A 26,118-nucleotide genomic window follows, 5' to 3' on the forward strand; every position below is an offset into this window, starting at 1 on the left:
CCCCTGGGGTTAGGAACCTGATCCAGTGCAAAGGTGGATGGCCTCTCCTATTGATTGGGTTTCCAAGCCCAAATTCCCGACTTGTGAACCCCAAAGGATATTTTCCTCGTTCTTACGTCACTGTTCGAGGAAGACCAGGGGATAAGGAAAGGCCTTCCTTCCAAAGTCAAGCAGGGGATGATGTTTTCTTTTTGGACACTTGGCTCAGTGGCCTGAAGGAGTACCCACCCAGGGATGCTGAGAGCAGATGATGAGCAGCGGCCTCTTGAGTGCCGGAGAGTCCTGGAGGGTGGGAAAAAGATACATGACTGCACCGAGTCTTAGAAGGTAGAAAGAAGACACAGCTGGAGCCTACCCTCTGCTGAGCCCTGTGAACTCACTATTCAGATCTTTCGAATTGACATGGCCTCAAACCTTTCTAGTAACGTGAGGCTATCCATGCAAAGACCTCAAGAGAATATTTAAAAATAAGAAGCATACATGACGTCTTGTGGCTTTTTCTTGTGTTTGTTTGTAACTATCTAGTTGAATTTAAAACATTGGTTTGAATAGGTAACATACAGGTAGGAAATAGTCTATCAGCGTATCGGGAATTTTACCTTTCACCCCCATTCCTTCTGATTCCCTTCTGTAGAGGAACTGCTCTGGTGTTTCTTTCATAGGCTTCCAGAAATACTTTATACACATACAGGCAGATGCATGTATATTTGTTTTGGTGTACATTCATATATATGTACAAACACACTCTTTTTTAATGTTTACTCATTTATTTAGAGCGAGAGAGTGTGAGTGGGGGAAAGGCAGAGAGAGAAACGGAGAGAACCCCAAGCAGTCTCTGCACTCTGAGTGCAGAGCCCAAAGCGGGGCTCGAGCCCACGAATCCTGAGATCACGACCTGAGCCGAGATCAAGAGTCAGACGCTTAACCGACCGAGCCGTCTAGGTGCCCCTAAATATACTCTTTTTAATGGCAGCATGCCATAATTATGAAGCTAGCCCCCTGATGATGGATATTTAGGTTGTTTTTAGCCTCTCTTCCCATTCAAATCAAGGCTGCAGGAAATTGCATTCCTGGTGGACCGTGTCTGTCTTTAAGGATAGATGTTGCCATGACATTGTGTGACAACCTGGCAAAGAAGGTACGGGTCTCCATCTTTTTATAGACGGAGAAGAAGACGGGGAAGAAGAGACTCGGGTTCGGCCACTCCCATGAGTCACACAGGTGATGAATGAGGGCAGAGCTGAGGTTCTCCCCTGGCCCGTGCGGCTCAAAGCCTGTGTTCTTCCCACTTTCCTCCGTTGGCGCTTGTTCCTGCCGCAGGCTGTGGGAGCAGACTCCTGCTCAGAGCTCTGTGGCTGACCATATAAAGTGTCAGGGAAAAACTGGAGTCACTTCCTAATACGGTCACAAGAGGGAAACCCTGGGCCTGTGGCTGGGACCTGCTGGTGGCATGGGGCCCTGAAATGCTGGCCGGGACACAGGAGGCGGGGCTATTGAAACCTCATGAACTTGACCAGCTGGAGAGGACCTTGGGGACAGTGAGGAGGCAGAAACACCGCCACCAGCCGGTGAGCCGGGCGGGTCTGGTGAAGGCAACGGAGGTTGAACACTGTCGATCAAACCTCCAGATTCTGCAGCCCGACCACCCTGCCGGGGGCATGCCTGCTCAGCCCTTCCCCTCGGGTCGTCGTGCCCTGGAAAGATTTGCTGCGCCGAACAGAGATTCAGATCTGCCTGGAAGCTCGGGTTAAGTGCTTGCTGGGTGCTTAGCACCAGGAGGTGTCCCAGGCAAACAGGGGGAAAGGGACAGTTCTTCAGAAGCTGGTGATGGATTTGGGAGAGCCACACATTCTTTCTTTCATTCATTGCCTTCAGCAACTATTGACTGGGGTCTGCCTTGTATACGGCCCTACGCTGGGTGCTGGAGAAACTGTGATGTGCAGCTTGCGGTCCAGAAGGTGACATTTAGGATGAGCCCTGGAAGAGGAGACGGAAATGGCTGTGGGAAGATTGAGGGGGGTGGGGAACATACTCGAGGTACAGAAGCAGCACCTGCGAAGCTTCCAGGGTGACAAGGGTTTTGTCATCATGAAACCAAGGCAGCATGGTATGGTCACTAATGTTTATTGAGCACCTGCTGTATACCAGGCACTCTGTTAAATGCCTCATGAGCACTCTCTCAGAGCAAGCCTTTGAAGGATCTGTTACATACCGTCATCTTGTAGTTGAGGTTAGTAGGCTCAGAGAGGTTAAGAGACTTTCCCAGGGTCACACAGCCAGGAAGTAGCAAAATGAGGGTTCAAACCAAGTCCTCAGTCCTCACTTCTGTATCCTTAGCCATTGACCTTTACTGCCTCCAGCTCAAGGGCTTGGTGAGGGTGTGGTTTGGGCTATAAATGAGCATTGTGGTTGGCAGTGGGCACAGCCCAGAAGGATCTGGAGGTGGCATTCAGACCTCAAAGAGAGGTAGGACTTGGCTGACGTTCATTCAAACGAGTGATCGTTGACTGGGCACTTAGTTTATGGGAGGCTTCGCACTGGGGACCAGGACACAGATGAGTGGGGGACACAGAGCCCCTGTTCTGGAACAACTGTGCCACCAGCTCAGCAAACATCTCCCGAGCACCTACTGTGTCCCAGCCCAGTGCAAAGCCCCGGACCACAGAGATGAAGACATCGACATCGGGGGTCCCTGCTCCAGGGCAGATTTGTAATCAGCTTACCCCTCAGTCATTTATTGAGCAAGCATTTAGTGACCACCTACTGTATGCCAAGGCCCAGGCCTGAACTGAAGCAGAGGAAGAGGGTGGTCCCGCCCTCAGGGCACTTGCTCTGGTGGGAGGGGCCTGGAAGATCAGATCAGGGAGTGGGGAGTCGGGCGGATGGTGGACTCATCCGTCTCTGTGCGGTCTGGCCCCTGCCCGCCTCTGCAGGAGCCTCACCCCGCACCCTGGCTTGTCCCCTCCTCGATGCTCCAGGAATACCGCACTGCTTGCAGGCTGCACGCACACACTCGCCCTGCTGCCTTCTGTGCCTTTGCTACCTCCTGAGCAGGATAAGCCCTTCTTGTGTCTTGAGACCTCCTCACTGGAGGTTTCTCTGACCGCCCCCAGGGTGGGTTAGGGCCCTGACTTCCTTGCTTCCCTAATCCCCTGGGCTCCATCCTGGTTCTTTGGATGTTATTGTTCAGTGTCCTTGTCCCTGCTCTGATCTGTGGGTTCTTCTGATTTATTTATCTCCAGCATGGTGGAGACCTGTCTAGCACAGACCTGTACACAGTAGGTGCTCAATAAATGGCTGATGGATGTTTCGACAGGCCTGTGCGACCTCATGCCTGCCTTTTTAGGGGAATGGTGAGAACCTGAGAGATTATTCCCTCCTTCCCCCACCAGTCCTGTACCTTTTGAAGATTACTGTCCACCTCAACACCATTGTCCCTTAGCAGACTGAGCGCTGGAGAGACCCTCCTCCAATCAGCTGTAGCCAGGGCTACAGTCTCTTTGAGGGCAGGACCTTGTGTTCTTTGCCTTCTTTAACCCCAGAGCCTTGCACGGTGTCTAGGACGTGCACACCGAATGAACAAGCAAGTGAATGAACGAACGATGTGTTTCTCTTTCTATAGGATGGGCAGGGGTCAGGTAGCCTCACGGGCGGTGCTCAGGCCTGGGAGTTGGCCAAGCTGGGCTTAGTGCTGTCAGGGTCTCCCTCTGTGACTTTGGTCAAGTTGCTTAACCTCTCTGGTGTTGGCTTTGCCCTGAGGGTCGCCCAGAGGTGGACCATTGGCTCTTCCTTGAGTCCCTTCTAGGGGGAATTGGAGGGAGGACGTGCTTGGGGGCTGTTGGAGCCCCGGGCGGCCCTGATGGTATCGTTCGGGAAAAGCAGTTCCTGTGGGGCGGGTCGGAACCTGTGCCCTGACCTGTGACCTCAGCCCAGGGGGCAATCTGATGTCCGGTAAGGAACAGCCATAGCGGTGATAGTGCCTCCCGTGTGTGCGCGTGGTGGGGCTTGCGGGGTGCCTCCACCCCCTTTCCCTGTTCTGATTATTTCCAGATGCTCCTGTGCCCTTGGTAGGGCAGGACGACGATTTTGTTTTAATTATGGTAAAACCCATATAACATACAATTCACCACCGGATCACTTTCAAGGGTACAATTCAGTGGCCTTCAGCACATTTGCTGTGTTGTGCAGTTATCACCCCTGTCTCGTTTCGGAACGTTTTTATAACCCCATACCCGTGAGCAGTCACCGCCCTCCCCCCGGCCTGCCCCCCGCCCTTCCCAGTCCTTGGAAACCAGGGATCTGTTTCTGTCTCTATGGATTTGCCTGTCCTGGCCATTTCATATAAATGGAATCATACGCTATGTGACCTTTGTGTCTTTCATAGTGAGCATACCATTTTCAGGGTCCGCCCATGTCGTACCTTGTGTCAGTACCAATCTTTATATATATATAAAAATTTTTTAAGTTTATTTATTTTGAGGGGTGGGGGAAGAGAGAGAGAGAGAGGGGGGCAGTGCAGAATCTGCCATGGGTCTCGAACCCACAAACCTGTGAGATCATGACCTGACCCGAAACCAAGAGTCAGATGCTTGACCCACTGAGCCACCCAGGTGCCCCAGTACCAATGCTTTTTAAGGACAGCTGTGTTTGTCCCTGTTTTGTTTTGTTTTGTTTTGTTTTTCTACAGATGAGGGAGTACCTTGTTAACTGTGCAGAGCATGAGATCTGGGGAGGAGGTGTCGTGGTCTCTAGGTGCAAATTTCTGGCCGGCTGTGTGTGTGTGACAACCTCCCCAACCCTGTTTCTTCATCTGCCGTATGGGCGGCAGGGAAATCACCGTGCGACTGTCACAGGGTAGATGGGAGGCTAAATAGAGAGATGCCCGTGAAGGGCTTAGAGCTCAGTGTATACAGTATACAGTAGGTGCCCAACAGTTGGTGGCTGTGGTCCGAGCCCGTGAGTCTCTGGGAGGTCTGAACCTGGACGATTGGAAAGCACGCAGCCATAAAGCAGAACACGGGTGGTCCAGAAAGCCAGTCTTGCCCCTTGGTCCTCTTCCTCCATCCCTGTCCTTAACAGGGATGCCAAGGGGTTCCCGTGAGGGCTCTACGCCTCAGTTTCCCCATCTCTAAAACGGCAAGACGAACGCATCCAACAGTTTTGCTGTGAGGATGCGGGGAGAAAATGCACACGGAGCGCTCGGTAAGTGTTCGAACGCAGGCGGTGACGGCTGTCGCTGCTCCCGGACCTGCGGGCTGGGCGGCCGTGTTCTGGAAGTCAACTCGGGTTCTCTGTCCGCAGACGTACTCCGGCCTCTTCTGCGTGGTGGTCAACCCCTACAAGCAGCTGCCCATCTACTCGGAGAAGATCGTGGACATGTACAAGGGCAAGAAGAGGCACGAGATGCCACCCCACATCTACGCCATCGCTGACACGGCCTACCGGAGCATGCTGCAAGGTGAGCGGGGGACGGGGACCGGGACGGGGACGGGGAGGGGCTCCTCCCCTCCGGGCCCGCCCGCCTGCATCCTCGCCAAGAATGCGGAGCTGGGCGGGCGGGCGCTGGGCCCCGGGAGCCTTGTGACTGAAAAAGGGAAAGAAGGCAGCTGAGCATCTGGGCGCTCGGCTGGGAGGGCGAGAGAGAGCAGGCAGCTTGGGCAAATACGGGCATGGGCGGCCGGGGCGCCCGGCCCCTCTGCCGCCCCCCGGCCCTGCGTCAGGGTGCGGACCGCATGGTGCCCTCACCCCCGAAGGAAGGGGGTGACTGCCAGCCCTGGGGCTGAGCCAGCCTGCCCTGCACTTGGAGCCAGCCGAGGCTGGAGTCCCGGGGGGTGGTGTGAGAGGTCTTCTCCTCTCCAGCCTCAGTTTCTCCATCTGTAAAAAGGGAGTGATAGGGTCCGTCTTGCAGCTTGTGGAGATTCTAATGCAGGCGTTTCCAGTCTGAAGGCCGTTGTTTATTATCTCCATGTTGATGCCTCATTATTATTACTATTCTTAATGAACTTTTAACTGAGGCGAAATACGCAGACAGCAGGGGGTGGCCAGATGTCGTGTCCAGCCTAAAATTGATTTTTGCATAGGTCTGCGGTCCTATAACCACCACTCAGACCAAGATGTGAAATATTTCCAGAAAGTTCCCTCATGCCTCGACCTAGTCACTACCTCCTTTATAACCCCCCCCCCTCCCCGAGGTAACTGTTATTGTGACTTCTGTCACCTTCAGTTTTGGCTCTTGTTAGACTTCATAAAAATTATGTCCTTATATTCATATTTTTCTCATAAGCTCCCTTTCTCACAATCTAGTTCCGACTGAACAAGATTTAGTTAAGAGCACAGATTCTAGAATAGGGGCGCCTGTGTTTAAATCCCGGCTCTGCCACTCAGTAGCTGTGTGACCTTGAGCAAGCTACTTAACCTCTCTGTGCCTCTGGTTCCTCATCTGCAAAAGCCAATGACAGTAACTGTGACCTATCTCATAGGCTGATGTGAAGATTAAGTGAACTATTGAACATGCAGGGCTTAGAACAGAGCCTGGTACTTAGCCAAAGCTCACTAAGTGAAGGAGCGCCTGGGTGGCTCAGATGGTTAAGCGCCTGACTCTTGATTTCAGCCCAGGTCATGAGTTCACAGTTTATGAGTTTGAGCCCAAGTCGGGTTCCACGCTGCCAGTAGGGAGCCTTCTTGGGATTCTCCCTCTCTCCCTCTCTCTATGCCCCTCGCCTGCTTGTGCTCTCTAAATAAATTAAAAATAAATTAATAAGTAAATAAATAGCTCAATAACTCAGCATAAACTATTCTCATCATCGTGCATAAAACCGGATGTTAGACATTGCAACTACATACGTGTTTTTTGCATGCACATTGAAAAGAATATATAACTATTAAAATTATTATTATTATTATTTTAAATTTTAGAGTGAGAGAGCATGAGTGGGGGAGAGGGGCAGAGGGAAAAAGAAAGAATCGTAAGCAGTCTCCATGCTCAGCACGGAGCCCGATGTGGGGCTCAATCCCACGACCCTGGGATGAAATCCCACGACCTGAGCTGAAATCAACAGTCAGACTTGTAACCGACCGAGCCACCCAGGCGCCCCTGTGACTATTGAAATTAAAATCATAATCTGAGTGGCATCTAGAATCACTTTGTTGTGCTTCATGGGTCATGGACTGCATTTACTATGCTTCATGCAGGGCTGGGTATGACAGAAGCTTGGAAAACAGACGTTTGCAGTTGTGGGGCCTCCTCTTAGCCTCTATTTGAATAGCACTTTGGGTCAAGGCACAGACCTCCTTTAACATGAACACACACATTCTCTTTTTTTTTAAATCTTCACCATCTGTGGGATAGGGTCGGTGTTACTACCTACACTTTCCAACAGAGGCAAACGAGTTTCTCAAAGTGCTTGGAAACCCAGGCCATGACCCAGGAGGGCTCACTCCAGGAATGCAAGGCTGGTTCACTCTTCAAAAATCAGTCAATATGACAGTCTAAAGAAGAAAAACCACACCACCATATCCAGCGGTGCAGAAAAAAGCATTTGACAAAACTTAGTATCTGCTCACGAGAAAGTATCTCAGCAAAGTAGGAAAAGGAAGGACTTTCATCAACCTGGTACAAGGAATGTCCAAAAAATCTATAACATCAGATTTGATAGTGAGAGTGACAGGTTGAATCCTTGCCCCCTAAGATGAGTAACAAGGTAAGGGTGTCTCCTCTTACCACCCTTGTTCAACATCATATGTACTGGAGGTCCTAGCCAGTGTAATAAGGCAAGAAAATGAAACTGGGGCATCTCCAAGTTGTGAACTTTACCTGTTGGACAACCTTGGTCTTCTTTCAACAAATCCCTTTGCCTCAGCAGGGTCGAGCCCTTGCTTTCCTCCTCGGGTGTTTTGGGGGCATCGTAAAAAGAGCAGCACCCATCCCAGTGCCATTGATTTTGGGGAGGGGTGAGAGGATTTTTCATCTTATAAATGGATCTGGTCTTGAGATACAGGAGTTCTCCTGTCTCCTTACGCTTGGGAGAGGGCAGCAGAAAAGGGCTTTGCCAGTCCTAAAGCTGTATATAATTGCTACATGACTATGAGGTGCAAATAGTCCTGAGGTTGTGAATCAGCAGCTAATGGGCTGTATCCAGCCTTCAGATAACTTTGGTTTGGTCCACACAGAGTTTTCAGGATACTTGAAGTAGTTGTCAACTTTTTTTAAAATGTTTATTTTATTTATTTTATGTTTTTTGAGAGAGAGAGGGAGACACATAACTGGATACAGGCTGCAGGCTCTGAGCTGTCAGCACAGAGCCCGACGCAGGGCTCGAACTCATGAACCGTGAGATCGTGACCTGAGCTGAAGTCAGACACAACCGACTTAGGTTCTTGTGAAAATATCGGAACATCTGCCAACACTGGGCCTGTGTTCCCGTATGTCAACCATCCGTTTAGAGAGGGCATGAGTTTCCCAGGACTGGGGGCACTCATTTGTGTTCACTGCCCGGCCCTTGGGTCTGAGTTTTCAACCTCTGGGATAGCTACCTCCAAGAGTGTTCTGAGTCAGGAATGGAGAACTCCGTTCTGGAAGTTCCTGAGGGCAGGGATCCAGGTGTACCTTGGAGACACCCCTCAAGCTAGAGGGTCTCAGGTAGAAGTGCCCCCAAGTTACTGACAGAGCAGGTCAAACCCTACAGGTAGACCCAAGCTGGACCACTGCAGACCTGGAGCTGCCATTACCTTCAACAACCAGCAGAGGGAGCCTTGCAAAGATGGCCACATGGACATGTAATCTCGGGTTGTGACGCGATGTTCCTGGAGTTAGATATGTGTCATTGCTTAGAAAAACAAACAAACAAACAAACAAACAAAAACATTTATTTGTGGTCTCCCTTGATGGAAAAGTTAACAGTGATGATTCACATACCTTTTTAGGGAAGTTGAACATCACAAAGTTGCAGCATTCATGGCATTTGGGGGTGCTTTGGGTTGCAAAAAACCCCCACGTAGCAACCAATTAAAGCGGCTTAAACAATAGGAGTTTATTATCTCACGTAACAAGAAGAGAACAGGTGGACGATTTCAGGGTTAGTTAATCCAGCAGCTCAAAAACAGACCTCTCTGGGATTTTCTCGGCTTCTCCCTCATGGTTACAAGATGGCAGCCATAGCTCCAGATATCATGTCTTCATGTGATGATAGCAGAACGCATGAAGGAAGTGGAAGGCTAGGTTCTTTTTTCCATGTCTCTTTTTTTTTTTTTACCCCGGGAGAAAAATCTTTTCCAGGAATTCCTCAGCAGGCATCCCCTTACGTCTCATTAATTAAAACTTGGTCACATGCCAACCTCTAAACCCAGGGTTGGCAAACAGGACCGGGACCTTCATAATTGGTTCAGACTATTCCTGGCTCTTTCCTGGAGCTGAGGGAGCTCCCACAAGCCCATTTTTTTTTCTGAATACTGGAATGAAATGAAATTCCATTAGCGAAGGGGAAGGGAAAGTCACAGGTAAGCGCTGCCACAGTGCTCTTAAAATACATGTGTGTAAGTTTAAAAAAAGAAAACCTTTAATATTTTATGTTCATTCTAGAAAAAATAAAAACATATACTTAAGCTAATGAGAATATACCAGCACCCATAATTCTCTCACCCAGAGGTCACCACCACTAACCTTTGGTATGCAGCCTTTCGTGTGGTAACTGAGCTGAAAGTCTTGAAATGAAGGGAGTTTGGAGTGTCTGAAAATAACTGATTCCAGAAAAAAAAGGTCACTTACAACAGGGACTAAAGTTTCACTGGAAGGGGTGGGGGGGGAGACGTTTTGACTGGGCTGGGGCAATGGCATTGCAAATTGTAAATTTATTTTATCTGCATATGATAGGAATTTGGCTATAATTGGAACTAGATGCCAATTCTTACATTGAGTATAAAATTAAGGGCTGATTTTTTTTCATGTTTATTTATTTTTGAGAGAGAGAGAGAGCAGGGAAGGGGCAGAGAGAGAGGGAGACAAAGGATCCGAAGTGGGCTTTGTGCTGACAGCAGACAGCCCAATGCAGGGTTGGAACTCACGAACTGTGAGATCATGACCTGAGCTGAAGTCGGACGCTTAACTGACTGAGCCCACCCAGGCGCCCCAGGGTTGATATTTTTTAACCTTTTTTTTTCTTTTTGGACAAAATCACGTGAGAGCATATCGCAGCATTCCTCACGTCGTGTTTGATCTCTGCAGCACCAGCTAAAGAGGATAATTTTTGCAGACTTATTAGAGTTTTCCCAAGTGTTCTTTTGTTTCGTTGTTCTTAAAATACTACCATGTTGTCGTTCGCGGTGACTCTGTGGTCACAATTTAGTTGTGAACGGACGTGACTTCCTTTCCGAGCTCATTGACCTCGCGACACATTGCACCTTCAGGGAAATTGTCTGTTGTGCATGGCTGCTGCTTTGTTGTGTGTGTGTGTGTGGATGATGGTGGGTGCTGACACCCCGTCATCGGCAAGATAAAGCTGCTGAGTTGGATAAGAGGCAGTGATGGGGACCAGAGAGGGCTGCTTCAGTGGGGTCTGGTTTCCTAAGTGGTGAACTCATCGAAGAATATTTCTGTGTCGGGATCATTTGGCTTCCGCAGACAACCTCCCGACTGTGGGGCATGGTAATACTCGATGACGGGGATCCCCATGTCAATACATTCCATTCCCTGCGGGCTCTACATTTTGACACAAAATCGCATAGTGAGATGGAAAATGACTCAGAAGCGTTGGCACATTTTAACCCCCAAGGGAAATCCATTAACTGTGAGCACGCCCATCCGTAAAAGATAAACCGTTGAGTGTGAATGTTAATCAGCAGTTGCTACTTAGGCGTTCATTTTGGCATTACCTGGTCCTTTCTGGAAAACTGGCAATGATAGACTCCGATGAAACAGATCATGGGGAAAAAGTGGAAGCTTTGGGAAAAAAACCTTCTTCTCTCTAAAGCGGAAATTTGGTTTTTGCAAAGGAAGGTGTAGGCCCAGTTTGTGACTCCGTTGATGAATATTGCTGTCCCAGTCTGTAAGGTCATTCGGCCGGGAGCCACAAGGAGCTTTCTGTCTTTTATTTTTGGTTTGTTTTAATGTTTATTTACTTTTGAGAGACAGAGAATGAGCAGGGGAGGAGCAGAGAGAGGGGGAGAAACAGAATCGGAAGCAGGCTCCAGGCTCCGAGCTGTCAGCACAGAGCCCGAGGCGGGGCTTGAACCCACGAACCGTGAGATCATGACCAGAGCCAAAATTGGACGCTTAACCGCCTGAGCCACCCAGGCGCCCCGAGCTTTCTGTCTTGTTGGAGACATAAAGCAAGCAACTGTGGCTTCCTCCTCCACAAGGTTTTTGTAGAACAAGATGGGGTGTGAAGAGGTGGGTTGGGATGGATAACGCCTGTGGTGAATGTAGAACGTAATCTTTGAATGTGTTACATGAGTGACCCCTTAAGTTCCTGAGGACCCATCAACTGCCTAAGAGCCAGACTGTATCCTTGTCTGCCTATTCATTTCTGTATCTCCAGCATACCTACTAGTGCCCAGCATATAGAAGCTGCTCAGTTAATACTTGTTGATAATTAATGGATGTACTTAATCACTAACTCTTCCCCAGATTCTCCTTTCTAAATGTGCTAATCCCCCTTCACTATGTCTAGATATGTGTTGGGGACCCTACTTACAGCTTCTCCTTGAAGGTGGTTGCAGCTGGAGCCTTCTGAGCTGCCCTGGCTACCCTCCATGACTGGTAGCTGACATCCGAGACCTTCCTAACCATGCTTGGAATTCACTTCACTGCTCTCTTGGTGGATTCCTTGGCCCTGGTTTCATGCCTTCCTCTTCCTTGATTTGCTGTGCTGTTTAAATGGAGCACCTTTTCTAGTACCTTCTCAAGAAAGGATGTGTATGAGGCAGATTGAGATCCTGCATATCTCATCTGAAGACTTGATACTTCTCTAATATGTGACGGCTAGTTTAGCTGGGTTTAAAATTTCAAGCAACAAATAGTTTTCTTTCAGAATTTTGAAGGCATCGCTTCACAGTCTTCTAGCTTGTGTCATTTTTGAGAAGATAAAAGCCAATCGGATTCTTAATCGTTTGTGTGTGACCAATTTATTCCCCTCCTTCTCTGGAGGCTTTTAGACCCTTCTTTATCCCCCTGTTCATGATGATGGGATTTGTCATGGATCTGTTTTCACCCATTGTGCTGGAGACTTCATGGACCCTCTTAATCTGTAAACTCATGGCCTTAAGTTCTGGGACATTTTCATGAATTACTTCCTTGATGATTTCTTTCTTCTCTGTATTCGCTGTTCTGCTTCTCTAGAAGTTTTCTCATGTCCAGAATTGAACTCTGGCACTATCCCTTTTTCATCTTCTTATCCTTTTCTGGACACTTTCCTCAACTTTGTCTTACAAACCTTCCATTAAATTTTAATTTCTGTTCGTGTGTGTGTGTGTGTGTGTGTTTAACTTCTAAGAACTCTATTTTGTTTCCTGAATATTTCTTATAGCATTTTTTCCCCATGTGATGTGATGTCCTTTTCCTTGGAGGATTCGTCTCCATGTTGAGTCTGTTACCTCCAGGATGGTTCTTTTCCTATTGACTTATTTCCATTTCTGTCTGACATATTAATAGCTTTCTTCAGAAGTTTGCTGATTCTTGGCTATCCGTGCATCAGGGATGCATCAGTGCATGGGCACCACAGCAGTGATGGGCGCTCTGAACTTGCACGAATAGCTTGCTGGGGATGAGCTTGGCTATTCCCTGGGGCACTTCTAGCTGCTCTTTGCATCTTTCCTTGGGCTGATCAGATTTTTCAGGGAAGATTTGTGTTGTCTTCTGCCTGGAGGGTCAAGATCTGTCCACAGTCGTTTTGGTTGCTTGTGTGTGTGTGTGTGTGTGTGTGTGTGTGTGTGTGTGTGTATGTGTAAGAGAGAGAGAGAGAGAGCGCACGGGTGCGAGCAAGTGAGAGGGGGAGGGGCAGTAGGGGGAGAGAGAGAATCCCAAGCGGGCTCTGTGCCAACAGCAGAGCTCAACATGGGGCTCAATCCTATGAACCGCGAGATCATGACTTGAGCCAAAATCAAGAGTCAGATGCTTAACCCACTGAGCTGCCCAGACGCCCCTGTGTACCAGTATTTTGCAACTCTAGTTAAGAGGCTAAGGGCTTCAAACTGTGGAATGAAACTTGCACGTTTTCCTTTCCATATGGTCCCTGGTGCACCCCAGGCCAGAGACTCTCTGTTTAATGCTCTCCAGAGAATAAAATCTGCCCCTTTCTGTGGGCTGTGGGAAGGGCAACCATTTGGCTGCAGGGAGTGTGGAAGGTATCTGGCTTTTCCAGCAGCTTCTCAAGCCGACTTTGAGCTCATCCTCATGTTTATAAGTGCTCCTTCACCCATTCTTCCAGAGACCCCCTGGTGCAGCTGGTTACTGAGGTTTGGCCAGTGGAGGGGGAGAGGGAGGATGCACAGGGGATTCTGGGATGAAATCACATTTCTTCCAGTCTTCTCCATTGTCAGCTCACACTTCTTCCCTGGGACTGCCATCACTCATCCTGTTTTCTGGCTTCCCAGATTTCATTGCTATTTACTCTCTCCTCTCTGGTTCATTTCACCCGCTCCACGTGTGTTTGAAAAATCCCTTTACTGTCATTTCACTCAGGTTTGGGGAGGAAGGAGCCTAAATGCATGTGTTCAACCCACTCTCCTTCAATGGAAACTCTCTCAAACCTTCTTTTCCAAAGTGGTGATAAGGATAATAGTGGATTTTTATTGTGTGCTTGCCCTATGCTTTCTGGGAACATTCTCTATCAATCCTTACCCCAAACCTACAAGGCGGACAGGATCAGATTAAGATCTTTAAAATGAAACCTTGGGGTGCTTGGGTGGCTCAGTTGGTTGAGCGTCCAACTTCAGCTCAGGTGGTAATCTCCCAGTTCGTGAGTTCAAGCCCCACATCAGGCTCACTGCTGTCAGCCCGGAGCCTGCTTCAGATCCTCTGTCTCCCTCTCTCTCTGTCCCTTCCTTGCTTGCACTGTCTCTCTCAAAGTAGATAAACATTAAAAAAAAAATAAAATCAAGCCTTGAAACTATTATAGTGCCCACATATGTAATCTAGAATACAAGCAATACTAAATTGTAAAGCCAGGAAGGCCAACAAAGTTTTTATGTTTCACCATAACATTTTCCTTGCTGGTTTTCATGAAACAGCAAATACTGTGCCCTTCCAAAATTTTTCATTATATTTCCCTTCATTCCTTCCCGTGTGTGCATGTGCACATGGGCCTGTGGTTATGTGAGTTGTCAGATAATCCAACATGGGAAGCAGGTGCTAATATTAAATTTTTTTAAATGTTTATTTATTTTTGAGAGAGAGGGGGGGAATGAATGAGCGGAGGAGAGGCAGAGAAAGGGAGGCAGAATCCGAAGCAAGCTCCAGGCTCCGAGCTGTCAGCACAGAGCCTGACACAGGTCTCGAACCCACGAATCGTGAGATCATGACCTGAGCTGAAGTCAGACGCTTAACCGACTGAGCCACCCAGGTGCCCCAAGCGGGTGTCATTATTATCCTCCTTTTATAGCTGGGGAAACTGAGGCTCAGAGAGGAGAAGAACTTGCCAAAAGTCCCAAACATGTCAGAGCTGGATTTGAACTTGGGTTTATCTGATGCCCAAGCTGAAGGCTCGCCTGGTCAGTGGGGGGCTCCAGCTGCTGCACTGAGCCCCCGACTGTACCCCCATGGAAGACTGTTTGCTCCTAGACGGTCTATCTTATTACAGGTCAGGGTGTTGAAGCCCGGGCTGCCTAGGACAGTTTGTTGACTGGGGCAAATTAACATGATACATGTGGGGAAAACACCACCCTTGACGTAGCACTTTGGGTCTCCCGCCTCCCCTGCAGTGGTTTGCAGGTGGGGGTAGGGGGGAAGAGTGTGGAGGGCGCATAGGATTTCATTCTGATGTGCTGAGTACAGCCCTCAGGATGTGTTACCCCATGCAAGATCGCGTCTGGACGCGTTTTGTCCTCGTGTAATTAGCACCAAGCAGCCATTCTCAGGGGATTAGAAAAGAAACAACAGCCAGCTGGCCTCTGTCAGCTCAAACCCTCTTTAAGCTGGAGAGCCATCTGGGAGGTGGGGTGACCTAACCTCTAGGCTCTCTTGCTTTGCAAGTTCCCACACTCGGTCGCATCGCTCTGTCCGTGGTTGGCGGGCCCTGGGGGGTGGGGGGCAGCTCAGGGTCACCAACACCCCCCAAGGGCTGCTCTGCGAACTTGGCAGAGAGAGGAAGGGCACCCACGTCCCCTCCACCCCCCGCCCCTGCCCCGGCTCACTGCTCTGTAAAGCCTGCATGGCTCGGCCCTCTCCAGCACCACGCAAGGCAGCACCCTCCCGCAGAACAGCCTCCCCGTTAGACAAAAAGGAGACTCAGCGTACCAGGTGACTTGGCCCTTGAGCCCTTGTGCAGCTGGAGATGTCACCCTCTGCCACCCTCAAAACATTGATTTTTCCCTCGGCGGTGGTGTGGTACCAAAGTGCCGTTGCCCCCATTTAACAGACCAGGAAACTGAGGCCCCAGGAGGCTAAGGGACTAGCTTGGGCCTTCCCATTAGAAAGGGCCGGACCTGGCCTAATACCCCATCCTCTTGGGACAGAATCACTGCCGTCTAGATGCCTTGGCAGGCTCACTATTTTGGATGACGTTGATGATGGCTCTGGTGACGAGCCTAGCGAGCGCTGCGTTCTCCGATGTGCCTTGGGTTAATTGTCAGCTTTGTGCATCCAGTCTGACATCACTGTTTCCATATCCTTGAAGGGTATGGATTTTTATCCCTCTTCTCCTCAAAAGAACAGTGTCTTGCCCAAGAGGCGGGACCAGGAAGTCATGTCAAGTCGTTTTGCTCCAGAGACCGTGTTCCTACAACGCGCCCCCAGAGAGGGGACCGGATGCGTGGTCTTCGGCCTCTTGGAGATTTTGTCGCGGCTCTGTGTCTGGCCTGGCAGGGCGGTGGGGGGGTGGCTCCATCTGCCTGACTCGGTCCTCACTGACACGCCGTGACCAAGCAAGGTCGGTGCTGAGTTGTCACGGGCAGTTCACGTTCTTTGCCAGGAAATGCGGAAGCATAGAGGATCGTCTGATGAGCCTTTTAGGGACCGCCCTGTGGTGTCTTACACGGAGGGGAGAGAGCTAGGGAGAGTTTGTTTATTTTTTAACAAGCAGTAAACACTGAGCTGAAGGAGCAGGCATGCTCAAGGGACTTGGGGAGCTCTGGCTCATAATCGCTGATGAGAAACGCACGCTCCGGCCTCCTCCTCCCTCTCTGTCCTCCCAACCCCAGAGGAAATCCCTGGTCGCCTTCGATTCAACAGTGTTAACCGAGGCCCCGCTGTGGGGGGGGTGGTGGGCTGGTGGAGGGGGGGGCACAGTCTACTCCCTGGGGACAGACAAGGGGAGGGAGAAGGCAGGTATTCATCAAATCATTGCACAAACACACGTGCTATGTAAGGGACTTCCAGGGGGACGCCTGGGTGGCTCAGTCGGTTAAGCCTCCGACTCTCGATCTCAGCTCCGGTCGTGATCTCGCGGTTTGTGGGATCGAGCCTTGTGCTGGGCTCTGTGCTGACCGTGAAAATATCGGCCTTCCCGCGTCCCACCCGCCAACTGGCCACGTCTGCTGTTAAAGATGCCAGAGCCTGCTTCGGATTCTGTGTCTCCTTCTCTCTCTCTGTCCTTCCCCTGCTCACCCTGTCTCTCTCTCAAAATAAATAAAGATGAAAAATTTTCTTTTAAAAAAAAAATTTTTTTAACGTTTATTTATTTTTGAGACAGAGAGAGACAGAGCATGAATGGGGGAGGGTCAGAGAGAGGGAGACACAGAATCTGAAACAGGCTCCAGGCTCTGAGCGGTCAGCACAGAGCCCGACGCGGGGCTCGAACCCACGGACCGCGAGATCATGACCTGAGCCGAAGTCGGCCGCTCAACCGACTGAGCCACCCAGGCGCCCCGAGATGAAAAATTTTCTTAAAAAATTAAAAAAGAAAAGACGCCAGACCTGGGGCGCCTGGGTGGCTCAGTCGGTTAAGCATCTGACTCTTGATTCCGGCTCTGGTCGTGATCTCACAGTGGGTGGGTTCAAGCCCCACGTCAGGCTCTGCCCTGGCATTGAGGATTCCCTCCCTCTCTCCCCTTTTCTCTGCTCCTCCCTGCTCGCTTCCTCTCTGTCAAAATAAGTAAACAAACAAAAAGATGCCAGAGCTTTGGGTAGGTCTGGAAAATTCCTGCTGGGTCCTGCATGAACCCTCAGAGCATGTCTCTTCCCACTCAGAATCTCTTGCTGCCCACTCTGCTGGGGGAGAAGGTGGCAGACCAAGACCAGAGAAAGAGAAGGGCCCTGACCTCCAGGGTGGTGGGTTCGGGCATCAGCTCCTGAGCTGGGTTCAAATCCCTGTTCTGCCGATGCACCCACTCCTTTGTGCCCCAGTTTCCTCTCTTGCCCCGTGAGGCTAATCACTGTGCCCACCCCAGTTGTTGCAAGGGTTCACAAGTGCACGGGGAACATGGTGCCTGTTCGCAGCAGGTGTAATAAGCATTAGCTGTCATGCCAGGACCCGCAGTTGAGGCCCAGCACTGACGTTCACCGTGGGTCTGGAATCCTCCGACAATGGCCTTCACACGTGGCACTAGGGGGGCTCCTTCTCTTCTGCACACGGCGGGGCCTGTGTCCTCCCTTCTTGACTGGCTGCGGTGAGGGGCGGCGGGGTGGGTAGTGGTGACCCTAAGGGACACGGGCTTGGCCGCTGCCCTCTCGCTGGGTCCCACAGCAGCTTGGCATGGGAAGGAAAAGAAGCAGTGAGCCTGGGTCTGTTTTCTCCTTTTATGGTCAGCCTGCAGGCCTCTGGCTTCCCAGCCATAAACCACGAGCTTGTGTTTGGGATCGGGCCGAAATAGCTGGTCTGTGGGGGGGCTGGGCGTCCCCTGAGAATCTTCAGGCCAGCTTCGGGGGAGGGACCGCTGGAGCCCGTCATCTGCTCGGAAATCTCACTCGCAGACTTGCACGCCCAAGGCCGGACCCCGAGTGTGGGGGAGGGAGGGGCGTGCAGGGGTGCGTGTGAGGTGAGGGGAACGCCGGGTCTCTGGGCTGAGCGACCTTGGCATGCCAGCCCCGGCCCTGCAGATCTCTGCTCCCGGACGGTGTCCCTTCCATCTCTGACCTCCTGTGGCGCAGGCCCCGTGCTTGAGATGCTCTGCTTTTTTGGTGTCTCCTCCTGGGGAAACGCTACACATCTTTCTCCAGGTAGCGCAGAATCGCTTCAGCTGAGAAGACTTGTTGGCTCTCAGGCAGCTGCCAAGCTAGTTGTCTTACACAGTATTTTGGGCAAATACCCATCGTAGGATCGGCTCGCTTTATGTATTTATTTTTTAATGTTTTTTAAATGTGTATTCATTTTTTGAGAGAGAGAAACAGAGTGTGAGCAGGGGAGGGGCAGAGAGAGAGGGAGACACAGAATCCGAAGCAGGCTCCAGGCTCCGAGCCATCAGCACAGAGCCCGACGCGGGGTCTGAACTCGTGACCCGTGAGATCATGACCTGAACCAAAGTCAGACGCTTAACCGACTGAGCCACCCAGGTGCCCGCAGCATTTCCTCACTTTCTGAAGTCATTGCTCTACCCATCTGACTCCCACACTGGATCGTCAGTCTCTCAAAAGCACACTGAGTAGGTCTTAGTGAACTTGAGGTTTCCGGTGGCTGGCACACAGTCGGGGGTCAGGACTTGTTTGCCAAGGGGTTATGTGAACACAGACATAAGTGTTTCCCATTGCTTCGGTCTCCACTGCCTTAGAGAGAGCGAGATGCCAATCAGTTAGCATTTCTTGAGTACCTCCTATGTGTCCGGCGTTGTTCCCGGCCCCCGGAATCAGGGCCAGCTCTTGACCTCCAGCAGCTCACAGGCTAGTAGGAGAAGCGTGAAAAGCAGTTTTGAAACCTCCGAAAAATGAATAGCTCTGTTGAAGGAGTCCGATCTCTTAATTCAGAGATGGTGTAAAATTAACATAGTGTTTTTAAAAAGGTTTATTGTGGTATGCTTTATTTATTTTTAAAACGTTTATTTATATTGAGAGAGAGAGAGAGAGCATGTGTGTATAGACTCATGTGAACGTGAGCAGGGGAGGGGCAGAGAGAGAGGGAGAGGGAGGGAGAGAGTCCCAAGCAGGCTCCAAGCTGTCAGCGTGGAGCCCAACTCGGGGCTCCGTCCCATGAACCGCAAGATCTTGACCTGAGCTGAAATCAAGAGTTGGACACTTAACCAACTGAGCCGCCCAGGTGCCCCACAGCACCATCTAATTTTATATTTCTCTCACCCCACGAAGAAATCGTGTGCCCGTGGGTAGTCACTTCCCAGTCGTGCCTCTAGTTCCACGGGATACCTCGTCTACTTTCTGTGTCTCTAGATTTGCCTGTTCTGGAAATATCCTATCTGTGGGATGAATGAGACACTATGTGGTCCTGTGTGCCTGGCTTCTTGCCCTGAGCGTCATGGCTTCCTTCAGGCTTTATCCACATTGTGTCCAGTGTCTGGGCTTTATTTCTTCTTTATGGCTGAGCGATACTCCATTGTATGGATGCACTGCATTTTGGGTATCCATTTAGCAGTCGACAGATGTCTTTATTGTCTCTACTTTGGGGCTATTATAAATAATATAAAGTAGCATAAGTTTTACTAAGGCGGAAGAGAAAAATTCTGCCTGTTACATGGCCCGTTACTATTCCAGATAATCTGTACTCTTCCCCGCTAAGAAGTATTGAGGTTGAAACAATGATCACAGTGAAATTAAGTGCTACAGCGGAGGGAGCTTTTGGACTGTCACAGCCAGGGCCACCACTAGGCCATGTGGTGCCCTTATAGAAATAGAAAAAGGCGCCCCTTTCTCGAGGCACTTTTCCTTCATCTGCTGCCACATTGTTTTAATAAATATACAAATCTATAATGACCAGTGTGAATGGTTCCCCTTAGCGTTATGCAGTGTACGACTTGAACCACTGCCCCTGGCAGCCCCAGACGGGGCATGCAGTTGAAAGGCCTCCAACTGAAGTGCAGGGAGGTATAGCGTCAGAGAAAATCATAGAAGAGGTGACTTTCAAGGTGCCATTTCAAGAATGGATTAGGGTGTGTACCCCAAAGAATTGAAAACGAGCACTCGAGTGAAAATTTGTGTTTGGATGTTCAGAGCAGTACTATTTACAACAGCTCAAAGGTGGAAACAACCCAAATGCCCATCAATGGATGAATGGATACGCAAAATGTGCTCTACGCGTACAGCGGAATGTTATTCAGTCCTGAGAAGGAATGGGATTCTGATACATATCACAACGGGGGTGAACTTCGCAAACGTCATGCTAAATGAAAGAAACCAGACACAGGAGGCTCCATACTGTACCGTTGTATTTACGTGAAGTGACTGCCAGCAGGTGTGGGAGGTATGGCGTGAAGGGTGCCTCCTGAATGGGTAGGGGCTTTATTTGGGGCTAGTTTTGGAACTAGATGTGCACAATGCTGTGAATGGACCACACGCCCCCGAATCATTCGCTTCATTTGGTTAATTTTGTGTTATGTGAATTTCACCTCAATGGCAAAAAGAAGAAGAAAGAGAACGGATCAGGCAGGAAGAGGGAGGCGTGAACAGAAGAAGCAGGGAGTGCAGAGCTCGGAGGGGACCCTGCTCCCCGCGTTCAGAGGGCTCTGCTCTGTTGTGTCAGATACAAGCCCAGGCTCAGGAAGGAGGCGGGACGAGCCAGGAAGTCGCGGGTCGGTATGCGGTGCCCGTTTCAAGCCCTCTTGGTGCCCGTAGCCGTCGCTCTATCAGCTTCCCACACTTGGAGGCCGTGTGTTTCCGATGGGAATGTCTCCGGCCAGAGGTCCCCGGCAGCCCCCAGCGTGGAGCCTCCCTGGCAGCTTCTAAGCCTTCCCCTAGGACCTGCTGCCTCTCTCCTGGGGACCTTGCGGGGGAAAGGCCCCAGGACAGGCATCTGACCCTATAAATCTCCCAGGGCTGCCGGGAAAGTCTGCCTTTTCCCCTGAAGCAGATGCATCGAGATAGCCCCTCCGTTGGTAGTCGCAGAATCGTTCCTGAAAAGAGTGGAGGTTGTGCGGGCCAGCCCGAGGGCGGTCTCTCCCTGCCTGGCTCTGATCACAGGCTTCTTGGTTCCTCTCCTCCATGCCTGCTTCCTCAGTCTGTGTTTAATGGGTTTCTTACTTTGCTCTGTTCCCGAGCAGATTCTCCTCCTGGGGGGAAGTTGGAGGCACAGACATCCGTATTCCCTGATTGCAGAACAAGGAGCCCGTGGTTGTGTCAATGCCAGGCACCTCCCTCTGCCGATCTCCCAGATATAAGGAGGGGTGACCCTGACTTCGGTCTCTCTCCACAGTGCCCTGGGGAGGCTGAAGGGTTTTTTTCTGTTCTTCCCCCGGATGAAGTGCCACCAGTCCACAAGTGTGGGTTCTCCGAAGAAAGAAAAGAACGGTGCCGTGGCAAAAAAGCAAAGGGTTTGGAGTCCCACAGACCGTGGGTTTGAGTCCCAGCCTGCCACCTGCTAGCTGTGAAACCGTGTTCATTTTCATTTTCTTTCTTTCTTTTTAATTTGTATTCAAGTTAGTTAACATACAGTGTAGCCTTGGCTTCAGGAGCAGGACCCAGTGATTCATCACTTCCATACAGCACCCAGCGCTCTTGCCGAAAAGTACCCTCCTCAGTGCCCATCCCCCGACCCCCTTCCAGCAGCCCTCAGTTTGTTCTCTGTATTGAGGAGTCTCTTATGGTTTGCCTCCCTCTCTGTTTTTATCTTATTTTTCCTTTCCTTCTCCTATGTTCGTCTGTTACGTTTCTCAAATTCCACATAGGAGTGAAGTCTTAGGATATTTGTCTTTCTCTGACTAATTTCACGCAGCATAATACCCTCGCGTCCCTATGAATCAGCACTCCTGTATCCCTTGGGTAAATACGTAAGAATGCAATTGCTGGGTCGTAGGGTAGTTCTGTTTTTAATATGTTGAGGAACCTCCACACCGTTTTCCAGAGGGGCTGTACCAGCTTGCATTCCCACCAACATCTCCACATCCTCGCCAACATCTCTTGTTGCCTGAGTTGTCAATGTCAGCCCTTCTGACAGGTGTGAGGTGGTATTTCATTGTGGTTTCGATTGGTATTTCCCGGATGATGAGTGATGTTGAGCATCTTTCCATGTACCTGTTGGCCATCTGGATGCGACTGTGCCCATTCTCTAGGGTGGCTGTACAAGCAGCTGCAAATGTCGTGGCCAAAAACCATGGGATTGGTTCTCCCATGCCTCTGCTGGCCTGAAGTCAAGGCGTTGGTGGGATTGCCTCTTTCTGGAGACTCTGGGGGGGAATCTGGGCCATGCCTGTCTCGTGGCTCCTCATGGTGGCCTGCAGTCCTGGGCTTGCAGACACGTCACTCCGGGCTCTGCCTCCTTCTTTATGCCGCGGCCTCCTCCTTCCCCCTGTGTCTCTAATCTCATCCTCCTTTCTCTTAGAAATAAAAACACCCGTTATTAGTTTAGGCTGCACCCCAGGTCCGGAGTCATCTTATCTGGAGATCCTTTAATTCCGCTTGTGAGACCCTCTCTCTAAATAAGGTCACCTTCTGAGTTTCGGAGCAGACCTCTCTTTTGGGAGGCCACGGTGACCTTGGCCGTTCACCCCACTTCTGCGTTCTGTTTTCCTCATCTGTACAATGGGGGTGATGTCAGTGCCCACCTCCGGGGCTGCCATGGGAATTGGATGGGTCGCTGTCCCGAAGGAGCTCCACACAGGTGCAATGAGCACTCTGGAGGGGGGAGCCGCTGGGGGGCATCGTGGGTGACCACTGTTCCTCTCCTCTGTCCTAAGGTTTGGGGTTAGAATGGTTTCCTCAAGAGCAGTAAAGAGTATTTTTTCACTGACCATTCTTTGGTGGAATGAGGGAATGGTTGTGCCTGCTCCCATCACCAACATGACCAGGTTAGAAGCAGACGGAGTGACAGGAAGGGTCCCTCCTGTTCTGATTCTCAGTCCCTCAGACCCTCCCCTCGGGGACAGCCACTGTTGGCCACATCTAGAGTGTGTCTTTGCAATATATCTGATGCATATACAAGTATCTGAGGGTGCGTGTGCATATACACGTACGTGTGTGTGTGGGCATGTGTCTGCATGCATGTGTACGTATATTCCTCTTTTTAAAACACAAAAGTCATAGTGCTGTGTTTCCTAGCTGTTTGATTTTTAGCTTAATATATCTTGGTGTAGAGAGTGTTCTGCGTCAGTCTGTAAACGCCTCCCTGGTTCTTTTTCCTGGCTGCCTAATGTGCCATAAGACGGCAGTGCCAGAATTTAAGTACTAACAGTTATTTAACTAACTGTTCTTCAGTGGACGGGCCAGTTAAATAGTCTGCTTCTGGCCTTTGCTACTACTGATGTTGTTGGAGTAACCAACTTGGGCGTCTGTCTTTAGACACAGGTGTGGGTGTTTCTGGAAAGGTATGGGGCGGCCAGGAATTGAAGAAGAAGATGGGGGTGTAGGTAGCAGTCAGCACAGCTATACTGGAAGAGGGGACTGTGTGGTGAGGGAGCTCCGATGCGGAAGGGGAGCGCTCTGTCTCTCTGTCCTTCGGGTTCCTGGGGCCCTTCTCCCTGCAAGGGCCTTCCCTTAGCCTCAGCTCAGAGGTCGGGCTTGCCTGAATGGAGTGTCTCCACACCCCCTGAACGTGGCCCTCACAGGCAGCTGAGGCCCATGCTACCCCTCAAGGTGGAAAATGTGAGAGCAAGAAAGACAAAATAAATAGTCTTTTGGTGCTTCTGCCTTTTGCTGTGAGGGTTTGGCTCGGCCAGGCCACCAAGATGTCCGTCTGTAATCTGAGAGAAGAAAAGGAAGACTGACTGGAGGTGTCATAGGATCCATGGAGCTTGCTCATTCATCCCATTCACCTTGCCCTGCGGTGGGCCACATCTTTCTGTGACATAAACGGCCCCTCTGGATAGGGTCATTACTGTCCTCTCTGCTCCCCAGTGACACACAGGAATGGCATTCTCCAGTTCCATCCATCCGTCTGTCCATCCATCCATCCGTCCATCCATGTGTCCATCCATCCATCCACCCACCCATCCATCCATGTGTCCATCCATCCATCCATCCATCCATCCATCCGTCCATGCATCTGTCCATCCATCCATCCATCCATCCATCCATCCATCCATATGTCCATCCATCCATCCATCCATCCATCCATGTATCTACCAATTAATCTGTTCATCCATGTATCTATCCATTCATCCATCCAACCATCCATCCACCCATCCAGCCATCCATCCATCCGTCCATGCATCTGTCCATCCATCCATCCACCCACCCATCCACCCATCCAGCCATCCATGTATCTACCAATTAATCTGTCCATCCATGTATCCATCCATTCATCCATCCAACCATCCATCCATCCATCCATCCATCCATCCATCCGTCCATGCATCTGTCCATCCATCCATCCATCCATCCATCCATCCATCCATGTATCTACCAATTAATCTGTTCATCCATGTATCTATCCATTCATTCATCCATCCAACCATCCATCCATCCATCCATCCATCCATCCATCCATCCATGCATCTGTCCATCCATCCATCCATCCATCCATCCATGTGTCCATCCATCCATCCATCCATCCATCCATCCATGTATCTACCAATTAATCTGTCCATCCATGTATCCATCCATTCATCCATCCAACCATCCATCCATCCATCCATCCATCCATCCATCCATCCATGCATCTGTCCATCCATCCATCCATCCATCCATCCATCCATGTATCTACCAATTAATCTGTTCATCCATGTATCTATCCATTCATCCATCCAACCATCCATCCATCCATCCATCCATCCATCCATCCATCCATGCATCTGTCCATCCATCCATCCATCCATCCATCCATGTGTCCATCCATCCATCCATCCATCCATCCATGTATCTACCAATTAATCTGTCCATCCATGTATCCATCCATTCATCCATCCAACCATCCATCCATCCATCCATCCATCCATCCATCCGTCCATGCATCTGTCCATCCATCCATCCATCCATCCATCCATCCATCCATCCATCCATGTGTCCATCCATCCATCCATCCATCCATCCATCCATGTATCTACCAATTAATCTGTCCATCCATGTATCCATCCATTCATCCATCCAACCATCCATCCATCCATCCATCCATCCGTCCATGCATCTGTCCATCCATCCATCCATCCATCCATCCATCCATGTGTCCATCCATCCATCCATCCATCCATGTATCTACCAATTAATCTGTTCATCCATGTATCTATCCATGCATCTATCCATCCGTCCATCCATCCATCCGTCCACCCGTCCGTCCATCCATCCTTCCATCCATACATACATACATACATACATCCGTCCATCCATCCATCCACGTATCTACCAATTAATCTGTCCATGCATGCATGCATGCATCCATCCATCCATCCGTCCATCCAGGTGCTGGAGATACAATGTTAAACAAAACATACAAGCCCCGACTTCCACAGTAAAACTTGTTTCCAGTATAGGGAGATAGACAATGTGGGCCGCATGAGATGGTTCTTAGACCGACCATGACAGTGGTGGTAGGACAGGTTTACAGATTTAGGATCCAATTCTTGGGAAGTGGATCCTTCCAATGCAGAGACCCTTTCATGCCTGGGTTCCTTCTCCCACCTAGACTTGAGCATAGCTTTTTCCTGGCCTGGGAATAGCCCTCACTCCTTCACGTGGCTGGGTCCGTGCTGGTCTCCCCAAGCTGCCTTGTCCTCCAGCACCTTCCCGGATCTCCTGCAGCCTGAGCCCCTCAGGACCCACGCTCTATCTCCTGTACTGCAGGAAGCAGAAAGAGCCCACACTCTGACCCATAGTGCTTCAAAACCCTAGTTGGTCACCGAAGTGGCCGTGTCACTTTGGGCCACCCACCCTCTGTTACCTCAACCTGGAAAGGGTCGGGATCAAAGGTCACACGTAGGAAGTGCCTGCCACTGTGTCTGTCCCAA

General features: G+C 50.3%; 1 protein-coding gene across 1 annotated transcript in view; it reads left to right on the top strand.

Annotated features, from left to right (window-relative positions):
• The window catches only part of MYH11 (myosin heavy chain 11), a 126,774-nt gene that overhangs the window by 23,350 nt on the left and 77,306 nt on the right, over positions 1-26,118 (top strand). The window contains exon 3 of the mRNA XM_047087306.1: positions 5,302-5,458. Within this exon, the coding sequence (XP_046943262.1) occupies positions 5,302-5,458 (157 nt within the window). The remainder of the gene's footprint in view (positions 1-5,301; positions 5,459-26,118) is intronic.

This window comes from Lynx rufus, unplaced genomic scaffold, assembly GCF_022079265.1.
Source record: "Lynx rufus isolate CCGP_SWC_20201006 ecotype Redwood Valley unplaced genomic scaffold, mLynRuf1.p SCAF_23, whole genome shotgun sequence".
Lineage (NCBI taxonomy): Eukaryota > Metazoa > Chordata > Mammalia > Carnivora > Felidae > Lynx > Lynx rufus.